This window comes from Triturus cristatus, chromosome 2_2, assembly GCF_964204655.1.
Source record: "Triturus cristatus chromosome 2_2, aTriCri1.1, whole genome shotgun sequence".
Taxonomy (NCBI): Eukaryota; Metazoa; Chordata; class Amphibia; order Caudata; family Salamandridae; genus Triturus; species Triturus cristatus.
This window is the reverse complement of record NC_140582.1, coordinates 578,607,358-578,623,410: the sequence shown is the minus strand read 5'-3', so window position 1 is coordinate 578,623,410 and position 16,053 is coordinate 578,607,358. Positions and strand designations below refer to the sequence as shown.

The following is a 16,053-nucleotide window of genomic DNA, read 5'->3' as shown; positions in this document are numbered from 1 at the left end:
GCATGGCTAAATATTCTGCCATTGAACTTCGATCCTGTGTGCAAGCACTGAGAGGTAAGTAATCCACTCTCTTCAAACAATCAATCATTCAATCAATCAATCAATCAGTAGATTTGTAGAGCGCTTCTTGTCACCAATGAAGGTATCCATGCACTGGCAGGGTCCAGTTGATTAGCTGAATAGCCAGGCCTCCTGTGACAATCAGAACTCTGAAAGAGATGGGGAGATCCATAGTTGAGGGTTAGAGGAAGGGACATGGAGTGGAGGTGTCTGGTGGGCTGATGGAAGTTCAGGCGGTGGTTCAATGTTAATGTTAATGTTAATATGTTAATAGTGCTTATAAAGCGCGAACAATCATCCTAAGTAGGATATCACGGCGCCATAGTGTCAGTAGTGAGTGGTAGGCAGATAACAGAGTCATTATTTTAATCAGGCTTGGGGAAGAGAAATGTTTCCTGAAGGACAGATGGCTGTCTGTTTATCTAAGATTCACAGGCAGCTCGTTCCAGCTGGTCGCCGCCAGGTGGGAGAAGGCCCGTCCGCCCATCCTTGCTGTCTTCACACGGGTAGTTCTTGCTCTTGCTGTTGTTTGGGAGTGTAAATTCCTGGATGGGGCATAGAATTTGATTTTGTTTTTTAAAATACGTGGGCCTGTATTGTGCAGTGCTCTATGCGTTATGCACAGTAGCTTAAATGTAGCTCTTTGTCTCATTGGCAGCCAGTGCAGCTCTCTCATGCAGCTCTTGGCTGGGTCGTATTTTCTTTTGTTGCAGATTGCCTTTGCCGCAGCGTTCTGTACGACCTGTAATTTGGAAAAGAGATAGTCAGCCATTCCCACGAACAGGGAGTTTCCATAGTCCAGCCTGCTCATTAGTAGAGACTGGACCAGGATCTTTCTGCACTCAGTAGGAATCCATGGAAAGACTCTTCTGAGCATTTTCAGTAATGCAAAGCCTTTACTACAGATTATTGATACATGGGTTTTCATACTCAGAGTGTTGTCTAGTGTCACACCTAGATTCTTAGCCGTCATTGTCGGCCTGGGGGGGGGGGGGTGCCCAAGGTTGTGGGCCACAAGCTGCTGTCCCATAGCTGTGTATGTCTGCCGAGCAACAGTATTTCGGACTTATCTGCATTTAGCTTAAGACAGTGGCTATGCATCCAATTGGCTAGTTTCGTGAGGCAATTTAGTAACCTGTCCTTTGGGTCATCCTCCTCATCCAATGTGATCATCAGTTGGGTGTCGTCTGCATAGGAACAGATATCGACACCCCACTTTCTTCCTGTTTCAGCCAACGAGGAGACAAACACATTGAACAAAGTCGGACTCAGTGAGGCCCCTTGTGGGACCCCATACTTGATGTTTTGGGGAGGGGATGAAAAATCACCCATCCGTACTGATTGTGTCCTATTTTGCATAAAAGACTGTAGCCACCCTAAAGCATTTTCCCGGATGCCTTTTGCTGCAAGAATTTCCAGTAACCGATTGTGTGGTATGGTATCAAATGCCGCTGAGCGGTCCAATAATATCAGGGCGACCGTTTTCCCCCGATCTACCTGAGTTCTGATGTTATCCATCACTGCCAGGAGTGTTGTTTCGGTGCTGTTATTGCTCCGGAACCCTGTTTGAGAGATATCTAGTAGATCATTGGCTTCCAGGAAATTGGACAACTGCCTGTTTACTAGCTTTTCTAATACTTTAGATAAATAGGGTAATTGTGATATAGGCCGATAGTTTGCCGGGTTATTAACATCAGAACCTGCTTTTTTTAATAAAGGGGTGACTGTGGCGTTTTTCCAGATTTTTGGAATTGCAGCGGAGTTTAGAGAGAGGTTAAATGCTTTTGTTACGGCCGGGCAGATTATTGGAGTTAGTTGCGAGAAGGTATGATGTGGACATGGTTCCAATGGGGAGCCTGATTTTACTTCTAACATAACTTTGCCCACCTCCTCCTCTGAGAAGGGGCCGAAACTGGGACAGCTAGCCTGAATTGTGAATGGAACATGGGGTTCTGTATGTTCCAGTTCAATATTGGAGAAAGAGGCATAAATTGTGTCTATTTTCTCACAAAAATATTCATTTATTTTGTTGCAGCCTTCTTGCGAAGGAGTGAAATCTAATGAGAGACTCGCAGGGCTACATAGTTCTTTGACTATTTTAAATAGTTCTTTCGATGAGTTTTTATTTTCTGTTATTCTACGTGAGAAATATTCTTTCTTCGCTTTCCTAATAGCTTTGTTATAAAGTGTAAGTTCTCTTTTGTATGTGGCTCTAGTTTCTTGGGTTTTATTGAGTCTCCATTTATGTTCACATAATGTGCATTTCCTTTTCAATGACTTTAATTCTGATCCGTACCATTTCTCTGATATTGTGGATTTACGTTCGTGTTTGGAGTGTGGTGCTGAACAATGTTCCAGTGCGCTCCTAATGTTGTTCTGGAGTAGTTCTATTTCGTCGTTAGTGTTAGTAATTCCTGTGTTTACATGTGTGAAATGTTGCTGGAATTTTTCTACAGAAAAGTTTTTCCAGCTCTTTGTTTTTACTGCTGCTGAGGCCGGTAGTTTGGAGTGTTTAGTAAATAGGTTAATGGAAAACACAATCATAAAATGATCTGTCCATATCATTGATTTTATCTCGTTGATGTCAATGGCTCCTATGTTAGAGAACATCAGATCTAATATGTGTCCTGCCATGTGTGTAGGCTGATCAATTCTCTGAGTCAGCTGTAGAATTTCCATATCCTCCAGTAGCTGTTTAGTTAGGGGATTGTTGCTATTGTCGTAGTGTATATTGAAATCCCCTATCAGCAGGATATTTTTGTTTTTAAGACAGACTGGCATGATTTGTGCAAGAAGCTGGGCACTAAAGTCTAACGTACTGCCCGGGGGGTTATAAATTATCACTCCACCAAATAGAATGTTGGTGTTTATAGACACTGAAAATGCCATTGCTTCATGGCTATTGGCCTGTGTGATCACCTCTTGTCTACAGGTGAGGGAGTCCTTAAATAGCAAAGCTACCCCTCCACCTCTTGTCTTCACTCTATTTAAATGAAGTATTTTGTAATCAGCTGGAAGGGCTATTGCGACATCGGGGGTGCTATGGTTGTCAAGCCAGGTCTCTGTTATAAAGGCCAAGTCGGGTTTAAGATCGGTCAGTATGTCCCATATCTCCGTCGCGTGTTTGGGTAGGGATCTAGCGTTAAGGTAGATGCATTTGAGGGCAAGATTTGGGATGTTTATCGGAGTGGGATCATGCCAGGTGTCACTCTCCCATCTACAGTTATGGCAGCAGAAAGGGCCCATGGTGTTTAATGGTCCCATTCGTGCACATAGTGCAGACTTGCTTACCCTTGTACTGTTGAGACTCCTAAGCTCACTACTGGAATAAGAAATAAGGCAGCTCGTCTCTCCTGGGGTATCGCTAGTCGTTTGGGTAGGGGATGTGGCCCCCGGTCCCCGTCCGTCGCGGACGGGTGCAGACGGGCTTGCCTTTGGCGAGACTTCAGCGCACATCCGGCGCACCTGCTGCGCCCGTCTGCTGTGCCTCCTAGGTGGGGGAACCATTTTATATCCTACAAGGGCGGGAGGTGCCCAGCACTAGTCTGCTCGCCCTCGTCCTCACCCAAGACGGTGACCGCTAGAGAACTAGCCCCCATGCAACACCTAATCGGTTGCGGCGGGGTAAGAGACTGAATAGCAGGTCAAAAGTAGGCAAGTTAGTGCTGCGCTATGTCTGTTGACAATATTGTCGATTTACCACGCATTTAAAAACAGGGTTTGTGCAAATGAAGCAAAGTACAAATTTGAAGTCCCGGCTTTTCGCCTCAGGACCGTCACGGGCACACACTTAGACGGGCTCACAGTTGTGTAGGGTCATATATGCATGGGTCAGGAGCTTGAACTGGCATCTTTTCCTTACAGGGAGCCAGTGGAGTTCCCTGAGGTAGGGGGTGATGAGGGTTCGTCTAGGGGGATACGGGCGAGTCTGGCTGCGGCATCTGTATGGTCTCTTGTAATGTAGGTGACATCTACAATGCCAGGAACTGTTACAAAGGTGCTATTAACAGAAACATCTGCAAAAAGAAGGGGTTATCCCAATGTCTTTAGTCTTACTACGGCCAGTCACTAATAAAATCGCGATGGGTTGAGGTGTGTGTATCTAGGTGCATTGAACATTCTATTTCATTAGCAAAACTATGTCATTCATTGCCTGAAGATACATAAAAAACATTAAAGGTTTAATCCAGTTTGAAACGAATTGTCATGTATCCCCAAAGCTCTGTCGCAAATGGACACTGTTTCACAAATAACTCATGCTTCTGATAGGCTTTGTTTCTTATTCTTCCTGAGACAATGGTGATATCAATGGATAGAGAAACTTCTCTTTTGTGGAAAGCTACTAAATACAGCGGCTGATTTGATAGCTGGAAGAAGGACATTGAGATGAAGGTAGGAAATCGTTACATCGAAAAATCTCCAAGACAGTACACACGTTTTGTTCCCTGGAAAGTATAAGCTATTTAATAAATGTTATTATTAACATATGATGTATATACCGTGTAACTGGTAACAGGTTTAATGTAGCCACTGCGCATTGTTTTAATCATTTGATAATCTTTTTATTAATTTTGATATGTAAAATAACAATCCATACAAACATATGACTAAAAGACATAAACCAAAGTAAAAAAAAAAAAATGTGTCCGATATGACGTGAAATACAGATGGATTGTTACATGTTACATTGTTACATGTGCATCACTCGCATTGAGAGTGCCTGAATCCAGTACTTTATTTTAAAGGAATAGAATGGACATCTTCATCCAAAGATAGCTCCCTCATATCCCATCTAGACTTTAAACAAAGGATTAGCTGCTGAGGTTAATTCAATATTCAGTGTGCTGAGTCCACTGTAGAAGGGTCTTCATCTGCATTCAGTATCTGCACCATATTATTCTTGGCACGCCCTCACCCAGATATGCCTAGGCCTAATTCTTGGAGCTTGTAGCGATGCGTACATCTCAGCTCTGTCATTGCAATATACAACACCATGAAGCCAAACTGGGTGCCTTGGTAAGGGCCCCCTCAGCCATTCTCAGGCAACAGGCCACCAGGCCAGCACTAGTAATATTGCCATCATCTTTCTTCTTGCATGTGGAATATCAGCAACATAACCCAAAAGTAACGGAGGAGCATCCAGGCAAGCTTAGTGTTTGCTATCTCATCAATTGTGAGGGTCGCGTCGGCCCAAAAACACACGGAATGGAGGGGACAGCCCAGGTGCATAAAATCAGAAGGATTTGTGGAGCATCTGACACACTCAGGGGAGCCAGCTGATCCATTTGGGGTGTAGTATACTCTATTTATAAAATTAAAATGTATAAGTATATTCCTTTGATTTATGGTAACTTTCTTTATATGACAACAACAATATCTCCAAATCTTTTCCGGCAGGTCTGTTACCAGTACTGCATTTCTTCTGTGATTTTTAAGGAACTTTTCCACTGCTGCTTGAACACTACCTTTCTCTTTGCAAGACTAGTTAAGAGTACTCTGCTTTTGCCTTTGTGAAACATTCTGTATTAGTGAGCGGAGCTTGCTATAGCATGTGAGGGAAGCTTGCACTGCTGCTGCTTGTGCCAACTTTGTTCTGTGTATAAGGGAAGCTTGAACTGTTACTGATTTTGCCTAAACATTGTGTATGTGAAAGATACTGGATTTATTACTGTACATGCTGTATCTGTGTGTTGAGTAAAGCTTGCATCACTGCTGTCAGGAAATGAGCAACTAAAATAGCATTTTATATTTTGTATTAGAGAAATTGTGTAGTTTACCCTCCATTGTTTTAATTTTTTTGGGTGGATGTGGGCAGACACCACAAACATTTCTGGGAAAAAAATATGTTGTACTGGAATAGTCTAAGGATGTCATTTCACATTGCTTGTACAACCTACAGCTATTTGGTCAATCAGTTTCCAAAGTGCCATACAATGCCCTGCATGCCAATGTGTTTCCCATTCAAAAATGTCACGGAGTTGCAGAATCCACTTTATATGGGCCAGACACTCACTGCACTCTCTGCACTGCATTAATTGCTGCACTCATTTGTATTAGAAATGTGGGCAGTGATTTACGCCTCACCACTTTCAAAATTCACCAGCCACCACTGCCCAGGTCCACCACACCCCATTGTTCCCACAGAGAGCAGACTTTCTGTCATTTTATACAATCGCGACACCCAGCCCCTATTACACAAGGAGAGATTCAGGGCCAGACTGGGAACCCAAAGCTGCCCTGGCAATTGTCGGACCAGCCCCCACCCTGGGGGTGGGGGAATGCAAAGGAAGCACTGCTGCTTAACAGAACTGACCCCAGCACTGCTGCTTTTGTTACTGGGGGCTGATATTGCAACACCACTGAATAAACGCTCACCCGTTAACAAAAACGGCACTCCCCTCTCCAAAACTGGTACCCACCCTTCCAGCCTCCCGGGCCAACACACAATGTCCGCTAATGCTAGTCCGGCCCTGTGCATCTGTGTCACCTGAACAAACTCCTGAGGCTCTCCCATGAACTGAGGCACAATGGCCTAATCTGAAGTATGTGAAGAGATCTAGAGCATGAGTCTCACAGAACGCCTTGAATTGCTGTAGTGTGAGGAAGCTAGCGTCTAGAAATGAACAACCCAGTGTAGTGAAGCCAGGTTGTGAAAGTTAGCACATACTGACTTATTGGCAGTAGAGGCCAAAGCTGGGTGATTTAGAATAGGCATCTTGGATGAGTAGACTGTGTGGAAGACCAGCATGTCTCGCCAGGGAGTACATCGCCCTGTGTGCAGTGTTGTAACGTAAAATGATGAGGACCCCCCTGCAGAATGGGAGGAGGGGCCCCTGAGTCTAGAATATATCAAAGAGATACAATGGCATTGGGGCAGATTGGGGCCCCTGATATATTTGGGGGCTGCCCTGAGCTGCTGGGGCTTGCGTCTGTATTCAAAGGGATGTATTGTTTAACATACTGAAGTCTTATAAAAAGATCAGTTCAACCAAACCTCACCTGGCTGTTTGGAGAAATACTAATGCAGTCTAATAAGACATTAAGTAGGAAGCATTGCTTACCCAGAAAGATGATGACTGAATAGATCTGTGCAGCTGTGCTTTCCGGCTTCTCCGAATGAAGGGGGAAGCAGACCCCGTTGGTACCATAGTAGTTCTGGAAGAAGTCCTTGTTGCTTAGTGGGATGAAAGCCACCACAAATCCAATAATCCAAATTAGAATCAGTGCGGTGACTGTCCGGCACTTTCCCGGCTTCAGGCACCTGAATGGGTAGACTATGCATATGTATTTTTCCAAAGTCAAGTAAGTTAGCAGCAAAACGGAAACTTCAGTGGAAAGAATTGCCAAAGAGCCGACCAAGCGGCACTGTGTACTGTCCATCCAAGCTTGAGCATTCATGTTGTATTCACCTCGAAATTTAAGGTCAAAATACCCGATTACCAATAAATATACTCCCATGAGACAATCAGCACCTGGTGATAAAGATAATAGCAGATATGATGTTATTATCACACAATTTTACAATCTGTATTTATGGATTAAATCTCTGAAAAGGTGCATGAAAATAAACAGGATTGGGACTGATTTTCTATGTACAGAATATATCACCTCCATGTATAAAATCTGATTAATTTCGATGGACATTAAAGAAGGCAAGTCTAGACCTCAGGTGAACAAAACACTATTCAAAGACAGGTTCGCGAAAGGCTTGTTGAAATGGTCTTAATTTTTTTCTTGAAGTAGGGTGGACAAGCTCAATTCTCAATCTCACCAGAGGTTTCCAAGATCCGGGATTCTGTCCAGACGATGCAGTACATGCAATGGATAAGAAACGTAGGACCAGATGCACTATTTGCTGGCAGCAAAATACTAGTTGCAATTTGTAACCTGAGTTTTAGCGACCAATATATAATTTTCCTAATCGACCAATGCACAAATAGATCGTTTTGGAAAATGTAGATTTGAATTCAGATTTGGAGTAGGTCGCAATCCAACCTACCTTATGAAATAAAGTTCATGAGGTGGGTAGCAAATTGCAACTCCCTCTGATAGGGTGCCATGACAGGGATGATGGCCTGCTGGGGTGAGTAGACCACCATGTTTGTGATTACCTTGTAATAAAGTAAGCATTTTTTTTAAAGCAGCCCATTTTCCTTAAAATAAATAGCATTGCATTTAAAAGGAAAAGCTTGCTTTACAAAAAATTTTGTTTGAGGGTTGGCAGTGGTTCACTGCGTACTCTCCAACAAACTTACTATTTTTTTTAATTTACAGAGGAAAGGGAATTCCAAGGGGATCACTTTCCTTTTGCAAATGGGTTACCATGCCAATTTGCAGGTCGGTTAATTTTGGTATTTTCATTCTAAACTATTGATTTGTATGGATAGTAATTGTTATGTGGAATGGGCACCTACAGCACACCCATTCCAAATAGCAATTCAGTATCCATTTCTAAACCCATTTTTAGAGATACTGACTCCTGAGATGGGTTTAGTACATTGCAAAAAGTATTTTTGTGCTTACAAACTCAACATCAGACCACTTGCAACAACAAAATTAGTTTGTTTATGTGGCCTGTGATGTCCTCACAAGAGTTCATGAGAGACCAGCAATTGTTTATTAGCTGGATATCATATAAGTGTTCTTTCTGCTGCCCTTCAGTTCATTCATTATCTTTCTAATGTCTTTTATCTTTCCATAAAATACTAGACTCTGTTCACAAAGCTTCAAAGCCAAAATGTATTCAGACAAGAATCTAAATGTATTTAATTTAAGTTCAATAAGCTTTAGTACACTATTTGAGCATTTAAGTAGCACTTTGCGAAAATAGTTTCACATTTGAAATTCATAAAATGCGAATTTGCACTCATTAATGGATTCTCATACTAAATTAAACCAGTGTTGCATAATTTTAGGTGTGACAAAATGTCTTCACAGTGGTTGATTGTGGGTGTTTCGAGCTAGGGCACCTGCTGAATGTGGTGAATAGCTTCAAATTGACATATTTGTGAGTATTGTCAAAACTCTAGCACACTGTTCTTCAATCTGTGATGCGCGTCCCCCTGGAGGTGGGGGGGAGGTTGCGACACCCTCTCAGGGGGGTTGCACACTCCACCCTAAGCTCTTACCTTTGTTTTCCATTGTCCCTACGGAGCAGCAGCCAATCAGCCCAGGGGTTCGGCGGTAACGGAGGGCTGTAGGGGGGAGCAAGGGGAAATCGATGGGCAGACGTGCCCATGCTTTTTGTATATTTTGAAGAACTAATCGTCCCAAGACGGTGTTAATTCCTAGAGCTGAAATGCTTCAGTTGCAGTAGGATTCAAAGAGTCTCTTCTGTTATGAAACCGAAAGCAACGAACATTTCAGCTCTAGGAATTAACCCCGTCCTGGGACGGTTAGCTCGTAGCTCTTCCCAGAACGGAGTCAACGATTCTCTTAAAATTACACAGGCATCTCCTGTGGTATCAATGCCCCTGTTTATAGCCTCATTCCAGGGCTGCAGTAACTTCAGAATCTGCAGAAAACAGTGTTTGTGCCCATTCTAGAATTACAAATTCTGCGCTAAGAGAGCTTGGACCTTAGATTTTAACCACTTAAATTTCAGCAGGGCACTTTACATAAACCACACCCTGAGTTCCACTGATTATACTGCAATGCATGTCCTCTGCTTCCACCTTCAACACGCCATGCACGGTTTGCCTGCTATGAATGTCTACATTTACCTAGTTCCATCTCAGTTTGCATTCTTTTGTATTCTAGCATCATCTTGAAGTGCTTCAAAGTGCCAAAAGGTGACAAGGTACCATCACTGAAATACAATACGTAAATAGGGAGAAAAACATCTGTCCTACTCTCACAGTCGCACCCCTCACCGTGCACTCACATGGGCACTCCTACCACCTACACAGTGCAGAGGGTTAATGTGCCTGCTACAACTAATGTGTACCATGCAGATCAAAGAAATGAGTGTGAGTAAACTATGAGTAGCGCTATAAAAAATGCAATGTTTGTCAGAAAGGTGCTATTGAGAGATGAGGTGCGTTGTTGGTGAGTAGTAGTGCGGGAATTCATGGAGAAGGAGAAAATAGGGAAGAGGGCACTAAAAAAGACTATTGCACTGTGTGCGACCAGTGCTAGGGCCAGCCCTGGCTGGGAGTGTTAGCCCCCCCCGAAGCTCAGGTCTAGTTGCGCCCCAGTTTCACAAGTATTGGCATGCTTTGCCCCATCAAGGTTTTTGTCCTAAATTACAAAAGTACTCATTTACATGCACTGCAATCCAGCCTTTCAGGGGGCCCCTTGATAGTGACAGCTCTGTTTTTGCCCCAATGGCCTGGAATAATTCCTAAACAGATTCTTGTAAATACAGTTTTTTTCATTTCTTTTTAATGTGATTGATGTGAGAGAGTCTTTTACTATTTGCAGAGAAATGTGTTTGTTTGATGCAACAACCATAAAAAAAGTTTATTTTAGATTAAAGCAGGTCCTCACATACGAGAAATTGCAGAATGTCACAGATATTATTCACTGTAAAATTAGTGGGCGCTGCGGTGTTACAACAGTGAAAACACACATCACTATCTCTGAATATTAGATGTGAACACTTTTAGAATTTCTGGATGTGGAGCAAATCTGAGGATGGCAGTAGCAAAGATCCATCCACAAACTGACCGTCTCTGTGGCGAAAAACAGGCACACCTGTCACATTAATGTTGGTGGTGTTATTATCAATCTATGTCGTGTAAAGCAAAGCATCCTAGTAAAAACAATTTGCGTACATTTTATTTTGGAAAACTGTGTTTTGAGCTGAGTAATAAGCCTCTGCCATTTAACCACACCCACTCACAAACCTGCAGTTTACTAAACACTCTTATTGTGTTAAATATTATTTGCCAGATTCGGCCTGCGATATGCGGGTGGCGGTCGATTATTTAGTGTACCAGATTCCAGAAATTTGTCAGGTGGTGGGGGGGGGCCTGACATCTAAAACAATTTAGCTGGGGGGCTCAACCTACAAACGTTTTAAGAGCTCTGCTCTAGCATGTCGTGTTCAGGATAGGAAACTGACGTGGATCTAAGGGTAGGATTTCACAATCAACAAAAATAGTTTCTCCATTGAGAAGAGGAAATAAAGTTAATTTGTGCAAATGTCTTGAATTGTTTATGTTCTATATCTGAAAATCGACACTTGTTGCAGTTTTGAATTAGTAAATGATAATGAGTGTCAGTATCTAAAGGTAGAGACACTCTCAGCTTCTCAGGAATACTCCCAGATTTTGTTGTGATTAAAAATGTGCTACAACTGTAGTAATACCTCTTCATTTGCAGCTACCTATAAATCAGTCCCTAAATTCCGTCCAATACACAATGCATGCTATAGCTCACACCAACACCATATTTGTCTCTTGAGAGCTCTTCTGTTTGCGTCTGTGCCATTAGCAAACTGGTGTTTTGAGCATGGCATGCGTTATGGTGTGTGTTGTTTGCATTGCTTACCATACATTGGTACATTTCAGGGGATTTTCGCATTTGAGTCAGAACCATACCTCAGTCTTTAACTGTGTTTTTTCAGTGAGTTTCATTTGTTCATTTATGATGTCATTCATTTCCAACCCCTGTTGCGCACAGCCTTGATTCGGGGCTCAATAAAAAGGGCACCTGATGTGCTTCCAGGTTTATGTGGACACTGTGAAAGATTCTCTTCTTATGTTTAATCACTGAAATTAAATGTTAGAGGGTGTTGATTGAACAACATCCAGCACATTATGGCCTTGATGATTATACGTTCGGTCTCTTTTGCATATCATGAAATCATTATGCAGTTAAATGTAAATTAACCGAGTCCCAGAACACTTGATTGAAGCCTAAACCCGTCCGTTTATAATAAAAGGCACCCCAAATGTTGACTATCACGGATGCACAACGTGCCCAGTGTTTGTTTTTCCCAGTCTGGTATGATTTTCAATTATTTTGAATCTGGTAATTCAGTATGAAAGACTTTAAAACTAAGTACTCAGGCTTCCCTGATATGTACAATAACAGAAATGTAAGCAGTAAACAGTTCCGAAAAACTAACCTCACTTTCGTTTTTGAGCAAACTATTTTTAGGGTCCTGCAAATATATGACACGTGCTGAAACATCTTTCAAATGCGAAGTTGCCATTGGTTTTCTTATGGTTTTGTTGGATGTGCTTGTTTGGAAGCAGTTATATGCATTCCACTACCAATTTACTTTCTTTTGATTCTTTGTTTAAAGTCTGGCTGTTGTCGGGGGGTTGCTTCCCAGTGAGCTGAGGAAACATGGGCGAGGGGCGTTGATCCTACTTGAACCTAAACTGCTAGCATGAGTGTAGAGCCATGTCTGGGCAAATAGCATGATGGCAGTAGAATGTTTGCATAAAAAGCTATTTTTCGTAATTCTGGGTTGGAAATAAATATAAACATAATTTTAAAACCTATAACTAAATAAGGTAAATAAAAACACATGGACACATCGAGAAATTCAGTTTCTATTATCTACCCTGAATTTTTTTTTTGTAAGGTTCCCATTTTTCCTAAAAGTTTCACCTGTCTGAAATCATTGGTTTAATCCCTTTTCTCTAACCCAGGTGGTGGCAGCAGATATGCTCAGAAGCCTTGTATTTGAATGTCATTCTTTTGGGTGGAATGGGAGAGAAGTGGACTTCTTTGCACTCCTCGCCACTAGAGGTGTGACACCAAATGATGAGGCTCCCCAGCAGAATGTGACGAGGGGCCCCCTGAGTCTCCTGTATCTTAGAGATATTCATTGGCATTCGTCTGAATAGGGGCCCCCATCAAGGGTTGGGGGGCCCCTGGGGGGTTTGGACCTCACTGCGCCACAGGTGCTGCAGAATTCTATGTTACACCCCTGATCACCACATGACTTCAGTTTCTGAGAATTCAGGGTGCGAACACAATGGGAAAGGGGATGAAGGGACAGTGTCGGTCCGAGCAGGAGGGCAGATAGCTGTTTTGTCAATCATCAGGAGATCATGACCACTCATGGCTTCTCACCTTTTTCTTAGGACTAAATGTTGTTGAAATTGCCCTATCAACACTCATTCCCCTAACATTTCAGGAAATCTCAAAAAGCTCACCAAGAATACCTAGCAATGGGGGAAGAGGTGGTCTTGATCGACTGTAGCAGCAGAGAAAAGCACCATGGAAAGTGCAGCCATCTATAGTGGAAGGTGGATGTCCACACAGTGAGGTGCTCTAGTGAACACAGACACCATGCAGGGAGCTGGAAGCCATCAGCAAACAATATCTGCCTTTAAAGCGCAAGCCACCCTATTGGAAACCCATCCACCCTCTCTCACACACATACAGATCAGCCCACCAATCACTAATTAGAAATCTAGGAACCACCAATAAAAAGGCACAGCCACAGAAGATCTGAAAAGGCTGCTTCTGTTTGACCAGATCTACTTCCATTTCCCTACTTTTTTATGTCAAGTCTTTTAGAAAGTGTATGCGCTGCCTGTTGTGAGGCATATTGTGGCTTACCAAGAACATAGAGTGGTTTGGAGCCTACCCATTGCTTACCACTGGTTGGCTTATTGTGCCACTCACATTTGCTGCTTCTTCTTCATGTTCCAGCTTGTCATTCTTATGTTTGTCCCTCCAATTGAGCATTGCCTCCTTACAATCTCTTTGGTTGGTTGGCATCGCTGGTTCTACTGCTTGCTTTCCAAGCACTATTTTTTTGTTATGTGTGAAGCAGTACAGTAGAGTGCATGTGTTTTTAAGCTGTGTCCCTCTGTGATGTTTCTCCCACTGTCCTCTGGGTTGCTCTCTGTTGCTTCTCCATGCCCTTCTCTCTCTTGAACTCGCCCCATAGCTTTCCCCACCTGCGCTCTGCTTGTTGTTTTCCCTCAACCCTCATGTTGCGTTCGCTCCAGCCTGCCGTTGCTTTCGGGTCCCCTCCCGTGCCGTTTCGGCAGTCCCTCAGCCTTCCACTGTGTTGCTTCACCGTTCACCACAAACTTCCCAATGTTGCTTCTCTTATCCCCACGTCCTACCCTGTGTTGCTTCCGCTACCCTGCTTTTTTGTAAAATCCAACTGTTATTGGTAACTGTAAAGAAAAAGAGTTTTATTTTGTAGGCATGTGCATGTGTGGTATTCATGCCCCCAAAATGACACACTAAAGCATACAAAAAAGTGGAAGATGGAATGCTTGAATTAATCTCAGCCACTGGTAATTACTCTGGCCACATCCCATCCCATTGTTATATTGCGCACCATGCTACCTTCATTTGGACCCAGCTATATGAAAATCAGGCTTGACCTCGCTTCAATAGGTATATTCTTCCTCGAGCTGCCTGGGCAGGCCCTCTCTTAACTAGAGCACAAGCAACCCAGGACTGGTTTCACCGTTGTTGCAGCTCATCAGCCAGGTATAGCTTGGTTTCAGTGACAGTGTGCACGGGCCCACATCTGGACATACCCGCCCCACTTGGAACAACACACTAGAGCATACAAAAAAGTGATTGATGAAGTACTTAAATTAATCTCAACCACTGGTAATTACTTGTGCCGCATCCCAGTCCATCATTATTTTGCACACCATGTCACCTCAGGATGGTCTCAGCTATATGAAAACCAGTCTTGACCATGCTCCAATTATTATTTTTATTATTATTATTATTATTATTATTATTATTATTATTATTATGTATAACAGTCCAGCCCGAACTGCCAAGCCAGGTCCTCCCTGAACCGGAGCACCGGCAACCCAGGAATGGTTTTGCCCTAGTTAGGGCTCATCAGCCAGGTATAGCTTGGTTCCAGTGACACAGTGTGCACGTGACCCACCTCTTGGCACTTCATATTTACAAATTCAAGGCTTTTATCCTGCCTTTCAGACTAAAATGGTATTTTTACGGTCTGTATAGTTCTTGCTGTCTCTGAACATATTCCTAGCTAAACCATTTGCTAATTGGTGCACTTTTTAATACAGTTTACAAAGGTTCATTAAAACAATGTACACATGTTAATTTACTTCAATTTGCCAGGCTTCCTAAGGCATTGTTAAACTTTGCTTTGCATGCATGATATAAGTATGCATTATTTTAGAACTTTGCTACAGGAGACAACTATTTAGATTCCTAGAATCTACTCACAGCAGAGAGATATGATGGACATTGCATGGAGCTTGTTTTCAGATCGAATGTACGGTCTCGTGCAGATGACAAAGATGTTTCCAAAACATGTGACTATGGACACCACCCACACGAACACCCGCTGTACAATGCTGGCCAGCAAGTTCTCCAGAGATGAAATACCGTCTGTGTTCGGTTTGCAAGTCCGCACGTGAGGGGCAAATCCACAGTACTGGAACTTCTTGAAATATCTTTAGGAGAGAAACAAGATTCAAAGAATATTGAACATGAATATGGAGGAATCATTTAGAACCTACTTCACAAATGGTTTTCCACATCTCGTTGTGATTTAGCAGTGAAAAAAAATGCAATGGTGCTTTCAAGGTCCTCATTCTAGTTTACAGAATAAGAATTAGTGGAACTACAATATGTAATTAGGGCAGCAGAAACCATGAGAATATTGTTGATTTTTCACCACTTTTTTTATTGTTTCTTTAAAAAAAAAATCGTTTTATTGTAACACGACAAAATCATGGCAGTACATCATCAAACTTACAAGCACAAATTAGCGTTGGCATCACTTCTACCCTCATACATTACCCCTATGCCACGCTGGGCCGCCTTTATTTATTTTTAATAATTAATTTTATTGGATTTTATAACCAACCAATAGAACAAGGCGTCACTGTGACATGTTAGACAATTCAGCACAAGCACAGAATTTTCCCCGTTGAGCTTAGGAACGGATAGAATTTAGCGTGTTCCACAGCCCCCCTACCATTATCCATGACCATTCAGTCCAGCAAGTTCAACCATTTGCCCCATATTCGTCCGTGTTTGGCTGGGCAGCTTTGCGCCTTGTAAGCAGTTCTA

General features: G+C 42.7%; 1 protein-coding gene across 1 annotated transcript in view; it reads right to left on the bottom strand.

Moving 5' to 3' along the window:
- RXFP1 (relaxin family peptide receptor 1) overlaps positions 1–16,053 on the bottom strand; it is a 1,268,256-nt gene that overhangs the window by 57,567 nt on the left and 1,194,636 nt on the right. Inside the window, exons 15-16 of the mRNA XM_085641728.1 lie at positions 15,202–15,431; positions 7,122–7,532 (exon numbers count right to left, since the gene is read on the bottom strand). Coding sequence (XP_085497854.1) covers positions 7,122–7,532; positions 15,202–15,431 — 641 coding nt within the window. The remainder of the gene's footprint in view (positions 1–7,121; positions 7,533–15,201; positions 15,432–16,053) is intronic.